General features: G+C 50.5%; 1 protein-coding gene across 3 annotated transcripts in view; it reads right to left on the bottom strand.

Moving 5' to 3' along the window:
* The window catches only part of TENM3 (teneurin transmembrane protein 3), a gene marked incomplete at its 5' end in the record, with an annotated part of 598,576 nt that overhangs the window by 92,727 nt on the left and 489,830 nt on the right, over positions 1–16,019 (bottom strand). For all 3 annotated transcript variants that reach the window (XM_079779210.1, XM_079779209.1, XM_079779208.1), the window contains 5 exons: positions 5,746–5,931; positions 12,189–12,389; positions 13,498–13,692; positions 13,870–13,971; positions 14,605–14,812. In XM_079779210.1, coding sequence (XP_079635336.1) covers positions 5,746–5,931; positions 12,189–12,389; positions 13,498–13,692; positions 13,870–13,971; positions 14,605–14,812 — 892 coding nt within the window. The remainder of the gene's footprint in view (positions 1–5,745; positions 5,932–12,188; positions 12,390–13,497; positions 13,693–13,869; positions 13,972–14,604; positions 14,813–16,019) is intronic.

Below are 16,019 nucleotides of genomic sequence, written 5' to 3'. Positions count from 1 at the left end.
TGAGGAATCTTACAATCACGCCCACGTGATCACAAAACAAAGCCGATAGCCAGCACCGCCTTCTCCCCTTCTCCCCGCCGAGAGCAATGACAGGGGCTAACCTTCATGTTCCGAACACAGCTGCCTCCAAAGCCCGTAGGCCTGCGGTAAGCCGAGGAGAAATGCACTTAATGTAGAGCAACGACTGAGGCCAAGTGATGCCACAGGCGGAGAGTGGAGAGAAAACCTGCCCACTAACAGCCGTCGTCGCATAGAACTCATTCTCACGGGACACCGGAGGAGGTTTCTCCTCATTCTCCTCCTCCCCGGTGATCTGGAAATCAACTCCATGGAAAGATACCTGTTAAATCCAGATGTATTCACCCACAAAATAACCGCCTACACCCAGCACTGAGTTTTAGAAGTCCTAAAAAAAAATGCCCCTTGTCTAAAGCACAGAGCACATGGGACATTGCCCAAAGCAATACCACCGGCGCTGAAACTGACCTTAGCCACGCACGGGGGCGGTGTCAAACCCTCGCCGCCGGGGCCCGAAGCCTTTCCGCAGTGTAACTGAGCGGCCTGCAGTGCTCTCTGAACCCACGACCCTGGAGAACTACCTGTGATGTCCTCGGGCGGAACAGCAGGAGTGCAGGCTGTCTTTGCCAGCATCAGTACTGCATGTTCCCACAACTCGGGGTGCACTGGGACGCGTGATGGGCATGGCCTCTCCCCCCACCCCCCCGGGAAGCTCACCTTTCTGGTACTATTTACTGTTATAGGCTTGTGCCCCCCACATGCAGGAATTCCGATGAATCCCTCACAAATATTCACCCCACCGAGGAGATATAAGCGTGTAAGTCCCATAATCAAGCCTGTTTCCGGCAGGAGAAAACGGCTTCCATCAGGCATGTTACCACCTGTGCGATGACAAGAAGGGTTTCGGCAGGTTAACTTGTTTCTGTACATTTCTGATGTGCTCTCTCCTCGACCAGACCAACCACCTACTTCGTGGGCGGCTCCACAGGACACGTGCAGAGCCTCACGTAACCTCTGGCCCTTCCCTGCATCCGGCCGGTCCGCGGTGGCAGGAACAGTCCTAGTGGCCAGCGCAGACAGCCGTGACTTCCCACCGCACACTTCCATCCAGCTACCTCGGAACTAAATGCACCCCCGCCCGGTCTCCTCAGTGCACCCCGCAAGTGCCAGCCACCGGAGCCCCCCCAGCCCCAGGGAAGTGGGAGGGGAAGACACTCAGTGGACAGAGACACAAAGGCCTTCCATGAACACAGGACCGCATCGCCCAAGGCCCCCGCAAGACCTGAGACGGGGCCGGTGCAGCCAGGAGCCTGGAGCCAAGCTTCGCCAGGTTCGGTGAACACCCCCAAGCCTGCAGGAACCAGGCAGGGGGCGCCAGAGACCCCTTTCTCATCTGCTGAGTCACACTGCCACACGGGAGGCCCAGTGTCCCCCAGGTGGCCCCTGGCAGGTGTAAACGCCACCCTATGTCCACTTGGGAAGGGGAACCATAAAGCTTGCGTGAAAATGTAAAAAAGACAGATTCAGACTGTCCCTGTGCTATATTACTATGAATACGATCACCAATTTGGGGACATGACAAAAGTTACAAAAAATATTGATTTTGTAATCCAAGTAGTGAAACATTTCTCAGAGTGTCTTCTCCCCCGCCCCCTCCAAAGGGTCACCCACTTTGGAAATTTAACCATTACAATACGACCCCTTCACCATTTCCCTGAGAAAAAGAACACCAGACCGGGGCTTGTCCCCGGGTACAGTTTTGGTCTTTCTTTTACCCCCTGTTGTTCAGTAGGAAACTCCCCAACGGTGTGAAAGGAGGTGTGCTGAGCGCTGTGTGCCTAAGTTTCCCCTGAACACACAAAGCATGTCTTTGTGATCAGTAATGATCGTGTTTTCCCGTGTACTAAAGAGTTGGAATAAAAACAAATAGCTGGTCTTTTGTAGCTTAGAGGAATTAGGATTTCCCCTAGGCCACATTTCCATTTGAATTGCCTGAAAGTACATGGGAATCAATGCAGCTCGATAAACAGCTCTGTGTGTGAGGCATGAGCAGGAGGAAACACCACACAGGCGCCACCTGGCTCACCACCAGGATTTTAAACGGCAGCGTCTCTCTAACCCCGACTGGACGACAGGGTGGGCAGAAGTGGGCTTATAGGGGTGAGTACGCAAAAGTTTCTCCTTGTATCACTTAGTAATTATTGCATTATTTTCTATACAAACAACTGCAATCCTACTTTTGTCCACCCCTGTATGATTCACGAGAAGAAAATATGAGCATCCTAATAAAAATATCAGGAACCCTGCCCAGCGTGGCTCACTGGCTGAGCATTGACCTATGAACCAGGAGGTCACGGTTTGATTCCTGGCCAGGGCACATGCCCGGGTTGTGGCTCCCCCACAGGGGGCGTGCAGGAGGCAGCTGATCAGTGATTCTCTCTCATCATTGATGTTTCTATATCTCTCTCTCTCCCTCTTCCTTCCTCTCTGAAACCAATAAAAATATATGTTAACAAATAAACTATCAGGAGCCAATCCTTTCAGATAGATGGTGTGTTCAGGGAATACTCCAAATTCATAACCTGTTTTAGCATCAAAATCCCTATGGTTTTATGAAAAGTGTAAACAGCTATGAAGATGGGAAGACGACGGATGACGAACATCCTTTGCTTTCTACTGGGAACTTCGGTGTGCTCCTAACTTTAATTTCTCCTTCATCTCTCTTTCAATCAAGCTCCCTGGTTGTATTCAATGAGCGACACATCCTATGGCAAAAGGAAAAACAGCCTGGCTGGTGTATGAGGAGTCTCTCACAAAGTGGCAGCGCCTTCCAGACGGATGCCCGCGTGCTGAGACAGCGGGAACGCACCGCGCAGTGACCGTCCGGAGCGAGAGCACACTCAGCTCCCTGGGCTTCTCATCAGCGCCCCTCGAAGGCCAGCCTGCCATGGCCCCTCAGCGTCACCGTGGACAGACACCCAGGCGTGTCTAGGGGACCCCCAGGGGGACCCCTGCCTGCCAAAACCTGGAGCGATACTTCTCATCGTATGAAAGAGCAACAACAATGCTTTCCAGGTTCTCTACTACTTTAAAAGGGTCCGCTTCTAGGATTTGTGCTGAAATGACGCAGGCCCTTTATTTCCACGTGGTTACTTACAGGGACGACAACAGCAGCCACGTAGAGGGAAACAGTAGGAGCGGAATTGGGAAGGACCGCGGCGAGACGCGTTACCCGATCACAACAATCCCGCTTGCTGCCAGACACGGAACCGCTGTTCAAGAACCGCGCAGCGTGAGAAAACTAACAGTGTGGCCTCGCCAAGGTCAGTGAGGGCGGCAGTAGGGTTTGGTGGCTGCTGGGCGGCACGTTAAACCTGCCTGTTCACTTTACAGTTCGCTTCCCGGTCTTCTCCACTAGATACACACGCGTGTGCTGCTCTCCTGGGACACAGACACTCAAACAGGCAACTTGTCTCCAGCTGGAATGGATTCACTGCTGACCGGGCAGGGAGGGCGTGGGGTCAGAACATACAAACACGGGCAGAGCCCTTTCCCCGCCCTCCGCTGGTACGCGGGCATCCTGGGACCTGCAGTGGATCTGCGTGGGCACAGGGGCATTGCGCGGTCTTCTGTGCGTCCACAGGACGAGACACACACGGTGGCTGTCAGCCGTTCTCTGCCTCCACGTCGTTCCCATGGACAGGAGGCGGCCACTGCCCTGCGCGGCCTCTCCGAGCGCAGGGGCGGGGAACGCCGCGCGGAATCGTGGGCTGAGCACCCATGGGTGCTGGGCATCCCGTGTCCCCAGGGCTGGCAGTGAGCTCATCTGGACAGTGAGCCCTGAGGATGCCTCTCGGGGGGAGGTGACCTCTGGGTGTGCAGGCTGCCCTGGCTGCCACCCGGGGGCTGGCTGTTCCCTCCCCACGAGGCTCATTTGTCCACCCGAAGCCTCACAGGCCCGCTTTCCTGTGGAGCCCCTGGCGTGTTGGGGGTTTGCTCGTGGCCGACAGAGGCTGCCTCTCTGAGCAGCTCCATCAACACCTTTCACCCCGAGTCTCCAAGGGGCTGCCCTGGGCAGAGCCATGGCCCGCGCTGACGCATGTCACTGCTGGGGAGAGGCACGCTGCAGGGGACCCCTGGGGGGGGGGGCACGCCTGTGGGTGGGTTTCCCTGACGCCCCCTGCTGGCTCCTGTGCCTCTGGTAACTACTAGCTGTGAGCCCGGCTGGTGGGCACCGCAGGGGGTGGGAGTGGGATCCTGGAAACAAACGCAGGGGCGTCAGCAGGATTAGAGAGAACCCCGTGACGTGTTACAAAGACACAACCGGGACAGTTTACAGGACGAATGTGGTTTCAATGTTCCCATGAAAACTTCCTGGCTGACCAATCCCTGTAAGCAAAAAAGCGAAGTCCTACTCCTTATAGGTGCATCAAAGAAGAAACCTTTCAAGATAACAAGACTCCCCGAAAGCTTTATCAAGTTCTACCCTACAGCCACAAACCGGTGTGGAGAAACGCCGTCCCTCAAGGGTTATGAAATCGCTGTAGGCCTGTGCATTCATAATTAATACTGCACACTGTCACTGAGCTGAGGTACACATCGGTTACCCTGGACCCTTGAATGATGCACGGCTTGGGGGCACCGACCCCCACGCAGCCAGAAACCCACATATAACTCTCGACTCCCTGAAAACTTGAAGCTGTGACTCAGGCTCCACGCAGGCCTGGTTCCGGGACCCTCAGCAGATGCCAATCTCTGTAGATGCCCCGCCCCCTTCGAACCGGGGGAGGTCGATGCATGCATTCGGCCCTCTGCATCACGGACTCGCAACTATGGGTCAAACACAGTGTAGGGATTTTTTGGAAAAAAAAAAAAATCCACCCACACAGTTCAACCCATGTTGTTCCAGGGTCCCTTGTACTTATTTTTGTTGTATTTTTTTTAAATTAAATGTTTCCATTTTAGTGACTCAAATGGTAAAAGCAAAACAGACCCTGAATACCCTGAAAATGGGGTACTAGGTTTATTACCCAGTGCAAAGACGTGGGACTCTGCAACCTATAGAACCCAAAGGGGCACGCGGACTTTTCCTTAAAATAAACATAGTTTTTGTTATGCAGGTGCAGTATGGAACACTAAAAGGTAACATCCAATGAACGCTTATTTGTAGGTAAGAAATGAAATCGCCTTTACGGGCGTCCATTTTTGTGGCCATCACAAAGAAACAATGGATGACAATTCCTTATACTTCGCACTCACATCAGTTGTTCTAAAAAGAACTAAACTGCCATTGTAACATGAGAACGTTACCGAAAAACAATTCCTGTTTCATAAAGGTGAGTAAAAGTTCATAAGAAGAAACCAGCTTTTCCTGTTTTTGCAATTAAAAAAATCAAAAATGTTAATTAAGTGTATTGGTGTGACGTGGGTTAATAAAATTCTGAAGGTTTCAAGGGCACATTTCCATCATGTCACCTGTATGTTGCACTGTGTTCACCCCAAGCCGAATCTCCTGTCACCATATAACGACCCCCTTTACCTTTCACTACCCCCAGCCCCTTCCCTCTGGGACCACCACACGGCTGTCTGTGTCCACGAGTGCGTGTGTGTCTGTTGTGTTTACTGCTTTTCGGGGTAGAAACCCAGCCAACACTAGCTCTTCCCAGGGCGCGGGGGTGCGCTGGGGGGGGGGGTGCGCGGGGGGCGGGGGCGGGGGGCGCAGCCTACCGATGGTGCAGTGCTCCCCGTTCCAGCCCTGGCTGCACTCGCACTTGCCGTCCTTGCAGGTCCCGTGCTCCGCGCAGCGAGGGTGGCAGGCTCTCTGATTGCAGGCGGGGCCCGTCCAGCCTTCCTCGCAGCGACACGTGCCCCCCATGCAGACCCCGTGCGAGCCGCAGTCCACGGAGCAGATTTCTGCAGGGAGAGGGGAGCGGACGGGAGAGAAAGGCAGCAGGGAGTGAGACGGGAACGAAGAAGCCCTGTGAAGGTGAACTTCACCAGCACTGAGCAAAAGTCACAGGACTTGTGTACTAAGTCAGTGTCGGTGCCACCTGCCACGCACAGATATGGTAGAAGTTCAGTTTTTGTCCATCATTTAATTCTACGTGCTGCTGTAACTGTGCATGAAATACACATGGCCGTTTTACACACCATTTCCTATATTATACATACGTGTATATACACATATGCACGCGGGCTACTAACGAAACAGAACACGTGATGCGTAACCAGAGGAAAACACACACATATGTTGCCGAGAGTACCTTTTGGCAGCCCAGAGCGCATGCACACGTGTGTTACCGCCTCACATGAATAGAAAGTCAGTGAATTATGTCAGGGCCTAAGCGGGCGGCTAACAGTGGTTGGGTTTCACCCCTCCAGCAAGAATGGAAAAGGTGTTATTTCTTAATCCTAGAGTTTAAAATTTTAAAATAGTCAGGAACTTTAATTAAAAAGGGTCTATTATAGTGTGCGCGTTAGCTTGCTTCTGAGGCACAGGCATGCTGGCTGAGCGAGAGGAACGGCCTTTTTCCTGTTCAGTAATGTGTACTGTTGACAGATACAAGCCGCCTCGCAGAACCACGGCGGAAAACCAGGTTAATCACAGAACTACCGAGTGTGCTGTTCCGGAGACACGGCTTCCAGGGACTGGAACTGCTGAATGGAGCACAGAGACCAAAGGACTTAAAGACTGTAATTGGCCCTGGCCGGTGCTGCTCAATGGTTAGAGTGTTGGCCCGCGCACTCAAGGGTCTTGGGTTCGTTTTCAATAAAGGGTGTGTACCTGGGCTGCAGGTTCATGCCCCGCACCTGTTTGAGGCGTGTGAAGGAGGCAACCAATCAATGTGCCTCTCACATTGATGTTCCTCTCCCTCCCTCTCTCCCCCTCCCTCCCTCCATTTCCTATATTATACATATGTGTATATACGCATATGCACATGGGCTACTAACGAAACAGAACACGTGATGCATAACCAGAGGCGTGTGAAGGAGGCAACCAATCAATGTGCCTCTCACATTGATGTTTCCCTCCCTCCCTCTCTCCCTCCCTCCCTCCCTCCCTCCCTCCCTCCCTCCCTCCCTCCCTCCCTCCCTCCCTCCCTTCTCCCCTTCTACTCTCTCTGAAAAGCAATGGAAAGGCTATCCTCAGGTGAGGATTAACAAAAAATGTGAACACCCCTGAAAAAAAACCAGACAAAATGAAAAAACAAAACAAAACAAAACAAAACAAAAAAACACAACAACTATAATCATAGGTTAGGTCTTTAAAAAGAATTCAGGTACAGAATTTTTTTTTTCTTAAAAAGCTTTCTTTTACTAGGATCCGACTGAGGGAGAGACAGAGACAACTCGGAAGGGCGTTTTATTTTCTACTGTCTACATAGAAAGCTAAAGAAAATTAACTGTCACTCTTTTCTAAGATCGAAAAAACGATCCTTTAGTTTTGACTTCCTTGCAATAGAAATGCTGAATGCTAAAACCCTGAAATCATTCCGAACACATAGAAAATGGACTACAGCACTCTTTTCAGACTAAAAGATGGTAACTGTTTATTTAGGGCCCCGTGTCCCCCACTCGCTGCCCAAATGGCATTTCTCAGACACCACCCTTCTCTGTCTCAGTGCTGCAGGATTTCAACACCCCGATCAGGGCGGGAGGTGGAACGTTTCTTACAAACAACAGCCGGGGCGGCGAACTGGAAGGGAGCGGGCGGTGATTTTTTCGTGCTGCGTTTTCTCGCTCGTAGGAATTAAATTTTTGATTAAGAGATCTAAGATGGTTTGATTAACTTCAGAGGAACAGAACCTCAACCGAGCGCCAGAAGAGAGGGTTTCTTTCCGAGGCCCGTTTTCCTTCCATCTAATCAATGTTTCATTAGGGCCAAGGTGTTTATCAGCGTTTAGCACACTAGCTTTGAGCAAGGTGCGTCGATCTTGGTAATGAACTTATTAATTAGAGTTAATTTAATTGAAGTGGAATTGAAGGGCTAATTAATGGGCAAACTGCTGATGGAGATAGAGGCGAGTTCTATTGCTTCCAGACCCATAAACTTTCCGAGGGAAAGAATTCCTTTCTTCTCTTTTAGCAGCTTAACCAGGTGTTTCTTTGGGGGTAAATTCTTGTTGAATTTAGGTGCCTGAAGGTCATTTCTGCAGTGGCAGCAGGGAAAGTGCCTTGCTTTAGGATTCGGTTAGACATTCAGTATTATTCTGCTAGTTAACTTAGCCACAAAGGTAAATTAACAGCATTTTTGTAAGCTGTCAGTGAGAACTGTACAACATGTAGCTACATCTGAGGCGCATGATTCCAGTTATTTCCCCAGGATGTGTATATGCATAGATGAGACCCTTACTAATAATTCTAAGTGAGTTTTCTGCTTTTTTTTTTTGCCACTAATAGAAAAGTTTATTCCATGTTCCCTTTCCTCCAAAGAACAGGACTATTCTCGTCATTCAGCTCTATGTAATGAGAGAGTTTAATACATGCTAAGTTTCTGCTTTGCAATGAAGATACAGAGACAAATAGGATGAAGTCATTTTTGTATAGCGACAAAATTAGATTTTCCAATAGCAACAATAATTACATCAGCATAACAATTAGTCTAAATATGTGAAATAATGACTTGCAGTTGTGGCAGCCAATCTAATATTTTGATGAACGCTTGCATCTCTTTTTGCTACTCATAGCAATATCATTTTATGAAGAAGACTGAACTGCCTTTTGAGTTGTTTACTGGAAATTACAAACAGCCCTTTGCCCAATAATTCAGGTGATGTCAAATAACTTTAGATGAAATAAAAAAGGGCTATTACGTTATTTCTTTTCTCCTTGTATGATTGTGGGAAACAAATTAGAAGGATGATATTTCAAACAAGTATTATTTAAAAGCAGGATTATCATGCCCGTTTTGCTGACTGAGGCATAAAGGACCCAAACCAATAGTTTTACGGTACAAGTGATTTTATCTATAAACTTTAAGTGGATATCTTGGTGGGGTGCATTTTTTTTTCTTGTTGTTGTTTAAAAGCTGGAAGTGTAAATAAAAACTCAACAGAAATAACTAAATGCCTATTTTGATTGTTGTAATTATAAACTGTATTTTGAAGGACAGAGGGCAGGACAAGTTGGAGTGTTATTTAAAATAATGCCACGCAGCCCGGCCAGTGTGGCTCCGTGGTTGAGTGTCCACCTATGAACCAGGAGGTCATGGTTAGATTCCGCAGGTTGTGGGCTTGATCCCAGTGTGGGGCGTGCAGAAGGCAGCCAATCAATGACTCTCATCATTGATGTCTCTATCTCTCTCTCCCTCTCCCTTCCTCTCTGAAATCAATAAAAATATTTTTTAAAAAATACAATACAATATCATAGTGCCATGCCCCTGTTTGAGAATGCTGGTTGGTGATGATTCCAGAAACCTTCCGTGAGACCTCGCAGCCCGCTCCAATGCAGCCCCCAGGCCCAATGTTTGCCCTTCTTCACCCTGGATGTTACTTGCTCTGTGAGTCACGCACTTTCCAACAACTTTCTCTCTTCTCCCAGCTTCTCCTCCACCTCCACCGCTCCTTTCCCTCCTGCTCCATCTTCCTCTTCTTTCTTTGTACTATTTACTTGTGCTCAGAGAGTCTGAGCATCCAAGCAGAATCCATCATCTCCTGTTTCTCACCTATCTCCCCATCGCTGCTGTGACATCCTGCTGACCCCGAGCCTCCGCCCTTCCCAACTTTCTCGCTTCATTAGAGACATTCACGTGAACACCCATCTCCTTGCTTCAGACTCTCAGCTCTTCTCACCCCTAGCGACACTCTGCGTTCTTAGCGAGTCCTGTCTCTTGCCTTTACTGTGCCCCTCAGATGTATCCTGCTCGTTTCTGCCAACTCCAAACGGATCCATCCTCTGTCACCTCGCCCTGGGAGGAGCTCTCTGCCGTGTCTCCGGTCGGCAGCCTCCCCGTTCAGACGCTGACATATATACAGCCTCTCCTCCAAGGTCCTAAAACACTGTTCTCATCACATCAGTGGGTGCACATCTTTACTGCGAGCCAATTCCCCGCGACCTAAACCATCATTTCTAAACTGCATCCCCATAACGGCCCAGCCCAACTTCCACCTCCAAACACGCCGCCCTTGCTGTCCCACGCTGTAGACTCTCTCACGGTTGGATCTTCGCTAATGTAGCAGTGCTGGCAGCTACGTTTAGAATTCACTACGAGCTCAGCGCTGTACCTAAGTCCTTCATATGCATAATTCAAGGAATCCCCACAGCATCGCTGCGAAGACTGTCTTACGAGAAAGTCCATTCTACAGGCGCGGAAAACTGACGCCTACAGTCACTGCCTGAGGTAGCACAGCCCAGCAGCAGGGACTGGATCGGAACCCCAGCCCTGATGTCAGAGGCCGGGCTCTTATGTACTTTGTAATATTTTTCCTGAGTCAAAAAATACACCTCCCCACCCCTACACGCACTACAACCTGTAAAAGGAAGGAAGGCACACTGGTAAAAGTCTCTCTGAGAACTCTCAGTGGGCATCCAGGCGCCGTTCCTCTGGATGGTGACTGAATTTCGCGTATCTTTCCATGTGAAACCCAATGAGCTTGAACTGGAATGGACTCGTTTCTACGCGTTTCCTGTGTGTTCCTCTTAGTTCCCCAGTTTACACTGTCATTTTCTAGACCAGGACAGCCTCCTTTCAAACTGCGGGACTCATGAGCGGCCATGAAATTAAGTCATGGGCTGCAATCAGAGTTTAAAAAGCAGAACAGACTTGTAAAAAAGTATCCGTGTATGTACCCCATTGGACGGCTTTTCCTTCAGTGATGTGAGCATATGCACACATATGTACACTGGGTCACAGTACACATGTAGTTAAGACTGTAGGTCATTTAGGTCAAACATGCGAAAGTCCCCCTGCTAGAGGCCAGGCCTGATTCATTACCCATGGATCCCTGAAGGCCCAGCACAGTGCCAGGCACACAGCGGGCACTCACCAAGAACCGGACTGATCAGATGAAATGACTGCCTGCCATTTCTATTACAACCACATTACAGGCAGACCTCATTGTATTGCGCTTCACAGATGTTGCATTTAAAAAAAAATATTTTTATTGATTTCAAAGAGGAAGGAAGAGGGAGAGAGAGAAACATCAATGATGAGAGAGAATCATTGATTGGCTGCTTCTTGCACGTCCCCCACTGGGGATCAAGCCCAGAGAGGAGGGGAGAGGGATAGAGAGTTAGAAACATCGATGAGAGAGAAACATCGATCAGCTGCCTCCTGTACACTTCCTACTGGGGATGTGCCCGCAACCCAGGCCTGTGCCCTTGACCAGAATCGAACCTGGGACCTTTCAGTCTGCAGGCCAACGCTCTACCCACTGAGCCAAACCCGCTAGGGCAGATGTTGCATATTTTACACATTGAAGGCAAGATCTTCCGCCACCAAAGATTATAACCTGTTTTCTTGCGATATTCGCATTACTGCAGTGGTCTGGAACTGAACCCACAATATCTCCGAGATATGCCTGCATTATAATTAAACACTCAGTGTTGAACCATTATATACGTCACAATACCTACAGATGCATATCCTTTAGTATGACCATGGTTAGCCTTAGGTTGTCAAATAATTTTTAAGGGCGGCTTCTTCGTTATGAGATCATGTGCTTAGATCCCCACGCTGGACACAGGCCTTGAGAGTGCTTTCCAGAAGTGAAAGATTATTCTTTACAATGTTGCTAGAGAAGAAAGCTTAATGACAAATTACTAAGCCCGTTTCTTTCCTTTTTATAAGACAACAAATTTCATTACGTTTAATATTTATTTCTATAAACAATCACTTTAATGAAAATCTACATTAAATTTAATAAGTGTGCTGTAAAATTTACAATATCTCAGCCCAGCCAGTATGGCTCAGTGGTTGAGCGTTGACCTATGAACCAGGAGGTCATGGTTTGATTCCTAGTCAGGGCACATGCCTGGGTTGCGGGCTCCATCCCCAGGAGGGGGTGTGCAGGAGGCAGCCGATCAACGATCCTTTCTCATCATTGATGTATCTCTCTCTCTCTCTCCCTTTCTCTCTGAAGTCGATAAAAATATATTTAAAAAAATTACAGTATCTTAATCTTTAGCTAAACAGTCGTAAGCCCGCCATGTGCTGCATTCAGGGACCTCACCGTTGGAGCAGTCTGGGCCGGTCCAGTTGGGGTCGCAGGTGCAGGAGCCGCTCTCCTGAAGGTACGTCCCGTGCCCAGAGCACTGGTCTGGACACATGGTCTTCAGGATCTCACAGTGGCCTCCTCCCCAGCCCGGGTGGCAGTGGCACTCGCCGTGGATGCACACGCCGTGATTCGAACAGCCGGGGTCGAGACAGTCAGCTGGTGTCAAGAGCAGAGGACATTTTGGTGATCAATCTAGAAGGCATCATACACAGGACGTGCAACAGAAAGAATGAAATCCCAACCTAATTTCTATAAACATTTTGGATCCGCTGATATATACCTGCCATTTTCAAGAACTCGTTGCTGAAAATGCCAAGCATCATCCAACCAAGCACGGAGAACCGTGCCACTCAGGGAACCGAGCCTCTTGCGAGGATCTGTGACTTTCATGAACCACACACACACACTCTGGGACTTGGGGCCACTGCTCTCTGTCCTGCCTCATCAGGGAGCCACCCGCATTGGCTTCTCGGTAACAACGCGGGGCTGGCTGACCTGACCCACGGCCACTGAGTGCCGGCCGCGGTGCGGCCCCTCGGACTGTGTGAGAAACAAACGAGTTGCATACTCTCTGTCTCTCTTAATCCACTTTAATGTGCTTTAGATGACGAAATTTAATTTAGCAATTGGACTCAATAAAACTTTACACTTATGGGGTCAATGGCCTGAAAATTTAATTCCGGGGACTTAATTGTATTACTTTGTGTGTGTGGATCTATAAAATCAATTTGATTGAAGACCAGAAATGGTGTTTTTCTGCTTTTTGAAAACACACTTCGACCGCACTGCACAGCGGAGTATCCCGACGATCGCCATCACACCCAGGGTGGGACAAAGCCATGGCGTCGTCCTTTTGTTCACTCGTTACTCGGTTCAATAGTCGTTCTGTTCGCTAGTTGCTGTGTCTTTCTAGAGATGCCAAATGCCCGATGGAAACGCTGGCATCCATGTGAACATCGGTACCAAAAGCACCCATAAAACAGGCTGCTCTTGGTTTCTAGACACAACTGTTTGCTTGCTTCCTCAGAGTTACAAGAAAGAGAGTCATTCACACGACTGAGAGAGAGCGAAGGGGCCCTGGGTATTTGTCTTTTATATCAGCTCACACGCTGATCCAAGCGGCGCACCCCTCAGTGTGGAAATCGAACTGACTCTCACCAGGAGGCCAGCGAAAGGACTTGTCGGCCACCGTGGCGGTCACGCGTTCAATCTGTTTCTTTCCACGAGGGTGACAAGGGGCCCCTGCCCACACGGACGTGCTTACCTTCCTCGCAGTTCTCGCCTTTGTAGCCCGAGTTGCAGGCACAGGAGCCCATGATGCAGATGCCGCGGCCCCCGCACTGCGGGTCGATGCACTGCGTGGCGGGCACGTCGCACTCGGTGCCCTTCCAGCCGCTGAAGCACAGGCAGCGGCCCTTGGAGTACTGCCCGTTGCCGCTGCACAGCACGGGGCAGGCTGCTGGGGAGGGACACGCACAGGTCAACGGTGCCCCTGCCGGGGGCTTGGAGCGAGAGGCAGGCCGGGACAGGGGTGCCGGGTCTCCCCCCTCCTCCCCGGCTCGGGGGCTTCCTGGATGAGCCCAGTTGCCAGGGCGTAGGGACACAGGCTTTAGGAGAAACAAGGGGACTCACGTACCTCTCGAACAATCCGGACCCAGAAATCCCGGGAAACAATGGCAAGTGCCCGACACACACTCTCCGTTTCCATGGCAATTTCGGGGGCATTCCACCACAGACTCTGAGGCAGAGAGAGAGGAGGAGGGCTTACTGGGTCGCCTGCCCCTGGCCCAAGGTGAGCAGTGGCTCTCCGGGAATTTTAGCTGCACGTGACCAAAACAGGCCGCAGGAGCCAGAGTTTTTACTTATGGAATCTACAAGAAATATACTTATATCGATTTCAGAGAGGAAGGGAGGGGGAGCGAGAGAGAAATAGCAACGAGGAGAGAGAATCATTGATCAGCTGCTGCCTCCAGCACGACCCCCCACGTGGGATCAAGCCCACAATCTGAGCATGTGCCCCGGCCGGGAATCGAATGGTGGCCTCCTGGTTCACAGGGTGATGCTCAACCACTGAGCCACACCGGCTGGGCCGATTGTCTAGTTTCTAACCAGCGAGGCAAGGGGCGGCCATTCCCTGGCAGAGTTCTTAGGGGCTAACCTGATGCCAGGCCTTTTCAGATGCGTCCAAACCACACTAATCCTGGTGCTGCATGGTCTGTCCCACACTCAGAAACGAACAGTTCTAAACGGTTTCTCACATCTCCCAGCCGGCTTCTGCAGCCCAGGGCCCACTCCGTGTCGCCAAGGCCAACGGCGTTTCCACCCAGCGCGGGGCGGGGCTGTGGCCCGGAAGGGGGCCCGAGGCCCTTACCTATGACGATGGTGTTGAAGGACACCTGCTCCGCGTTCTTCCCGTCGTTGTAGAAAGCCAGGTGCCAGATGCCAGAATCCAGGTACTGGATGAAGCCGGCCTCGTGGAGACTCACGGACCGCGCCCGCCGCCCGGCTCGCTCTGATTCCAGAAGGTTCCGCTCTCTCGCGATCAACCTGCTGCCATCCAGGAGCTCGACAAAGTCGTACTGAGGACGGGACAAGCAGAACGGTTCAGTGGTCAGAGACACTACGATCGTGGCTGCTCCTCCCTGCTGCAAACTCTTCTCCTGTGCTCTAATGAGTAGGGTATTAGGACAAAAGTTCTGGGGGGCAGGTGTCCTGTGCAGAGTTCTACCGAGACGGGAAAACTACCTACTGTGCACACTCGTTGCCTTTACACTGCACACTTTAAAAAATACGTTTTTATTGATTTTAGAGAGAGAGGAAGGAAGAGGGATAGAGGGATAGAAACATCCACGAGAGAGAAGCATCGATCAGCTGCCTCCTGTACGCCCCCCATTGGGGATCGAGCCAAAACCCTGGCATGTGCCCTGACTGGAAATCAAACCAGAAGGACCTCTTGGTTCATGGATTGACACTCAACCACTGAGTCACACCGGCCGGGTGCATGTTCTTCCTGATGGGCACCATGGCTCCCACATTTATGTAATTCATCGACGCGTGTGGGCAGTTTGGGGATAGGAACCCAAACCCAATGGCCTCCTTTCCCGTAGACCACTAGATAACCTCAAGTTGTCTTAGTTCACACTCACGTAGTAGCAACCACTCTGGAATGCTCCCTCTGTGCCAGGAGTATTTGTAATCCCCTGCCCCCCCCACACCCAGCAGCCCTCCTGGGAAGGCATGAATGTCACACCTCACAGAGGAAGGAGAGGGAAACTTCAGGAGCGTGGGCAGGGTACAGGTCTGGTACAAGGTGGTAGAGCTGGGACGTGAACTCAAGGGCACCTTCTCAGAGCTTCGACTTGTCCTCCCCCACCCGCCACCCACCTCCACGGACACACACATGGGCTTTGACGGTGGTTATGGCTATGGCTCGATAACAATATGCCTTTAGATCTTTAACAAAACAAAACAAAACAAAAAAAACTGCCCTGGCTGGCGTTGCTCAGTGGTTAGAGTGTCGGCCTGTGCATTGATGGGTCACGGGTTTGATTCCTGGTCAAGGGCATGTACTTGGGTTGCAGGTTTGATTCCCTGCCCTGGTTGGGGTGCATGCGGGAGGCACCAATTGATGTTTCTCACATTGATGTTTCTCTCTTTCTCTCTCTCTCTCTTCTCTCTCCCTCCCTCCCTTCCACTATCTCTAAAAATTAATGAAAAAAAATATCCTCCAGTGAGGATTAACAAAATAAAAAGTAAAACAAAAAATTACACAATGGAGGGCTTCTG

The sequence above is a fragment of the Cnephaeus nilssonii genome (genome assembly GCF_951640355.1).
Source record: "Cnephaeus nilssonii genome assembly, chromosome: 8".
Taxonomy (NCBI): domain Eukaryota; kingdom Metazoa; phylum Chordata; class Mammalia; order Chiroptera; family Vespertilionidae; genus Cnephaeus; species Cnephaeus nilssonii.
Note: the sequence above shows the minus strand (reverse complement) of the source record. Positions and strands in the feature narration are given on the sequence as shown.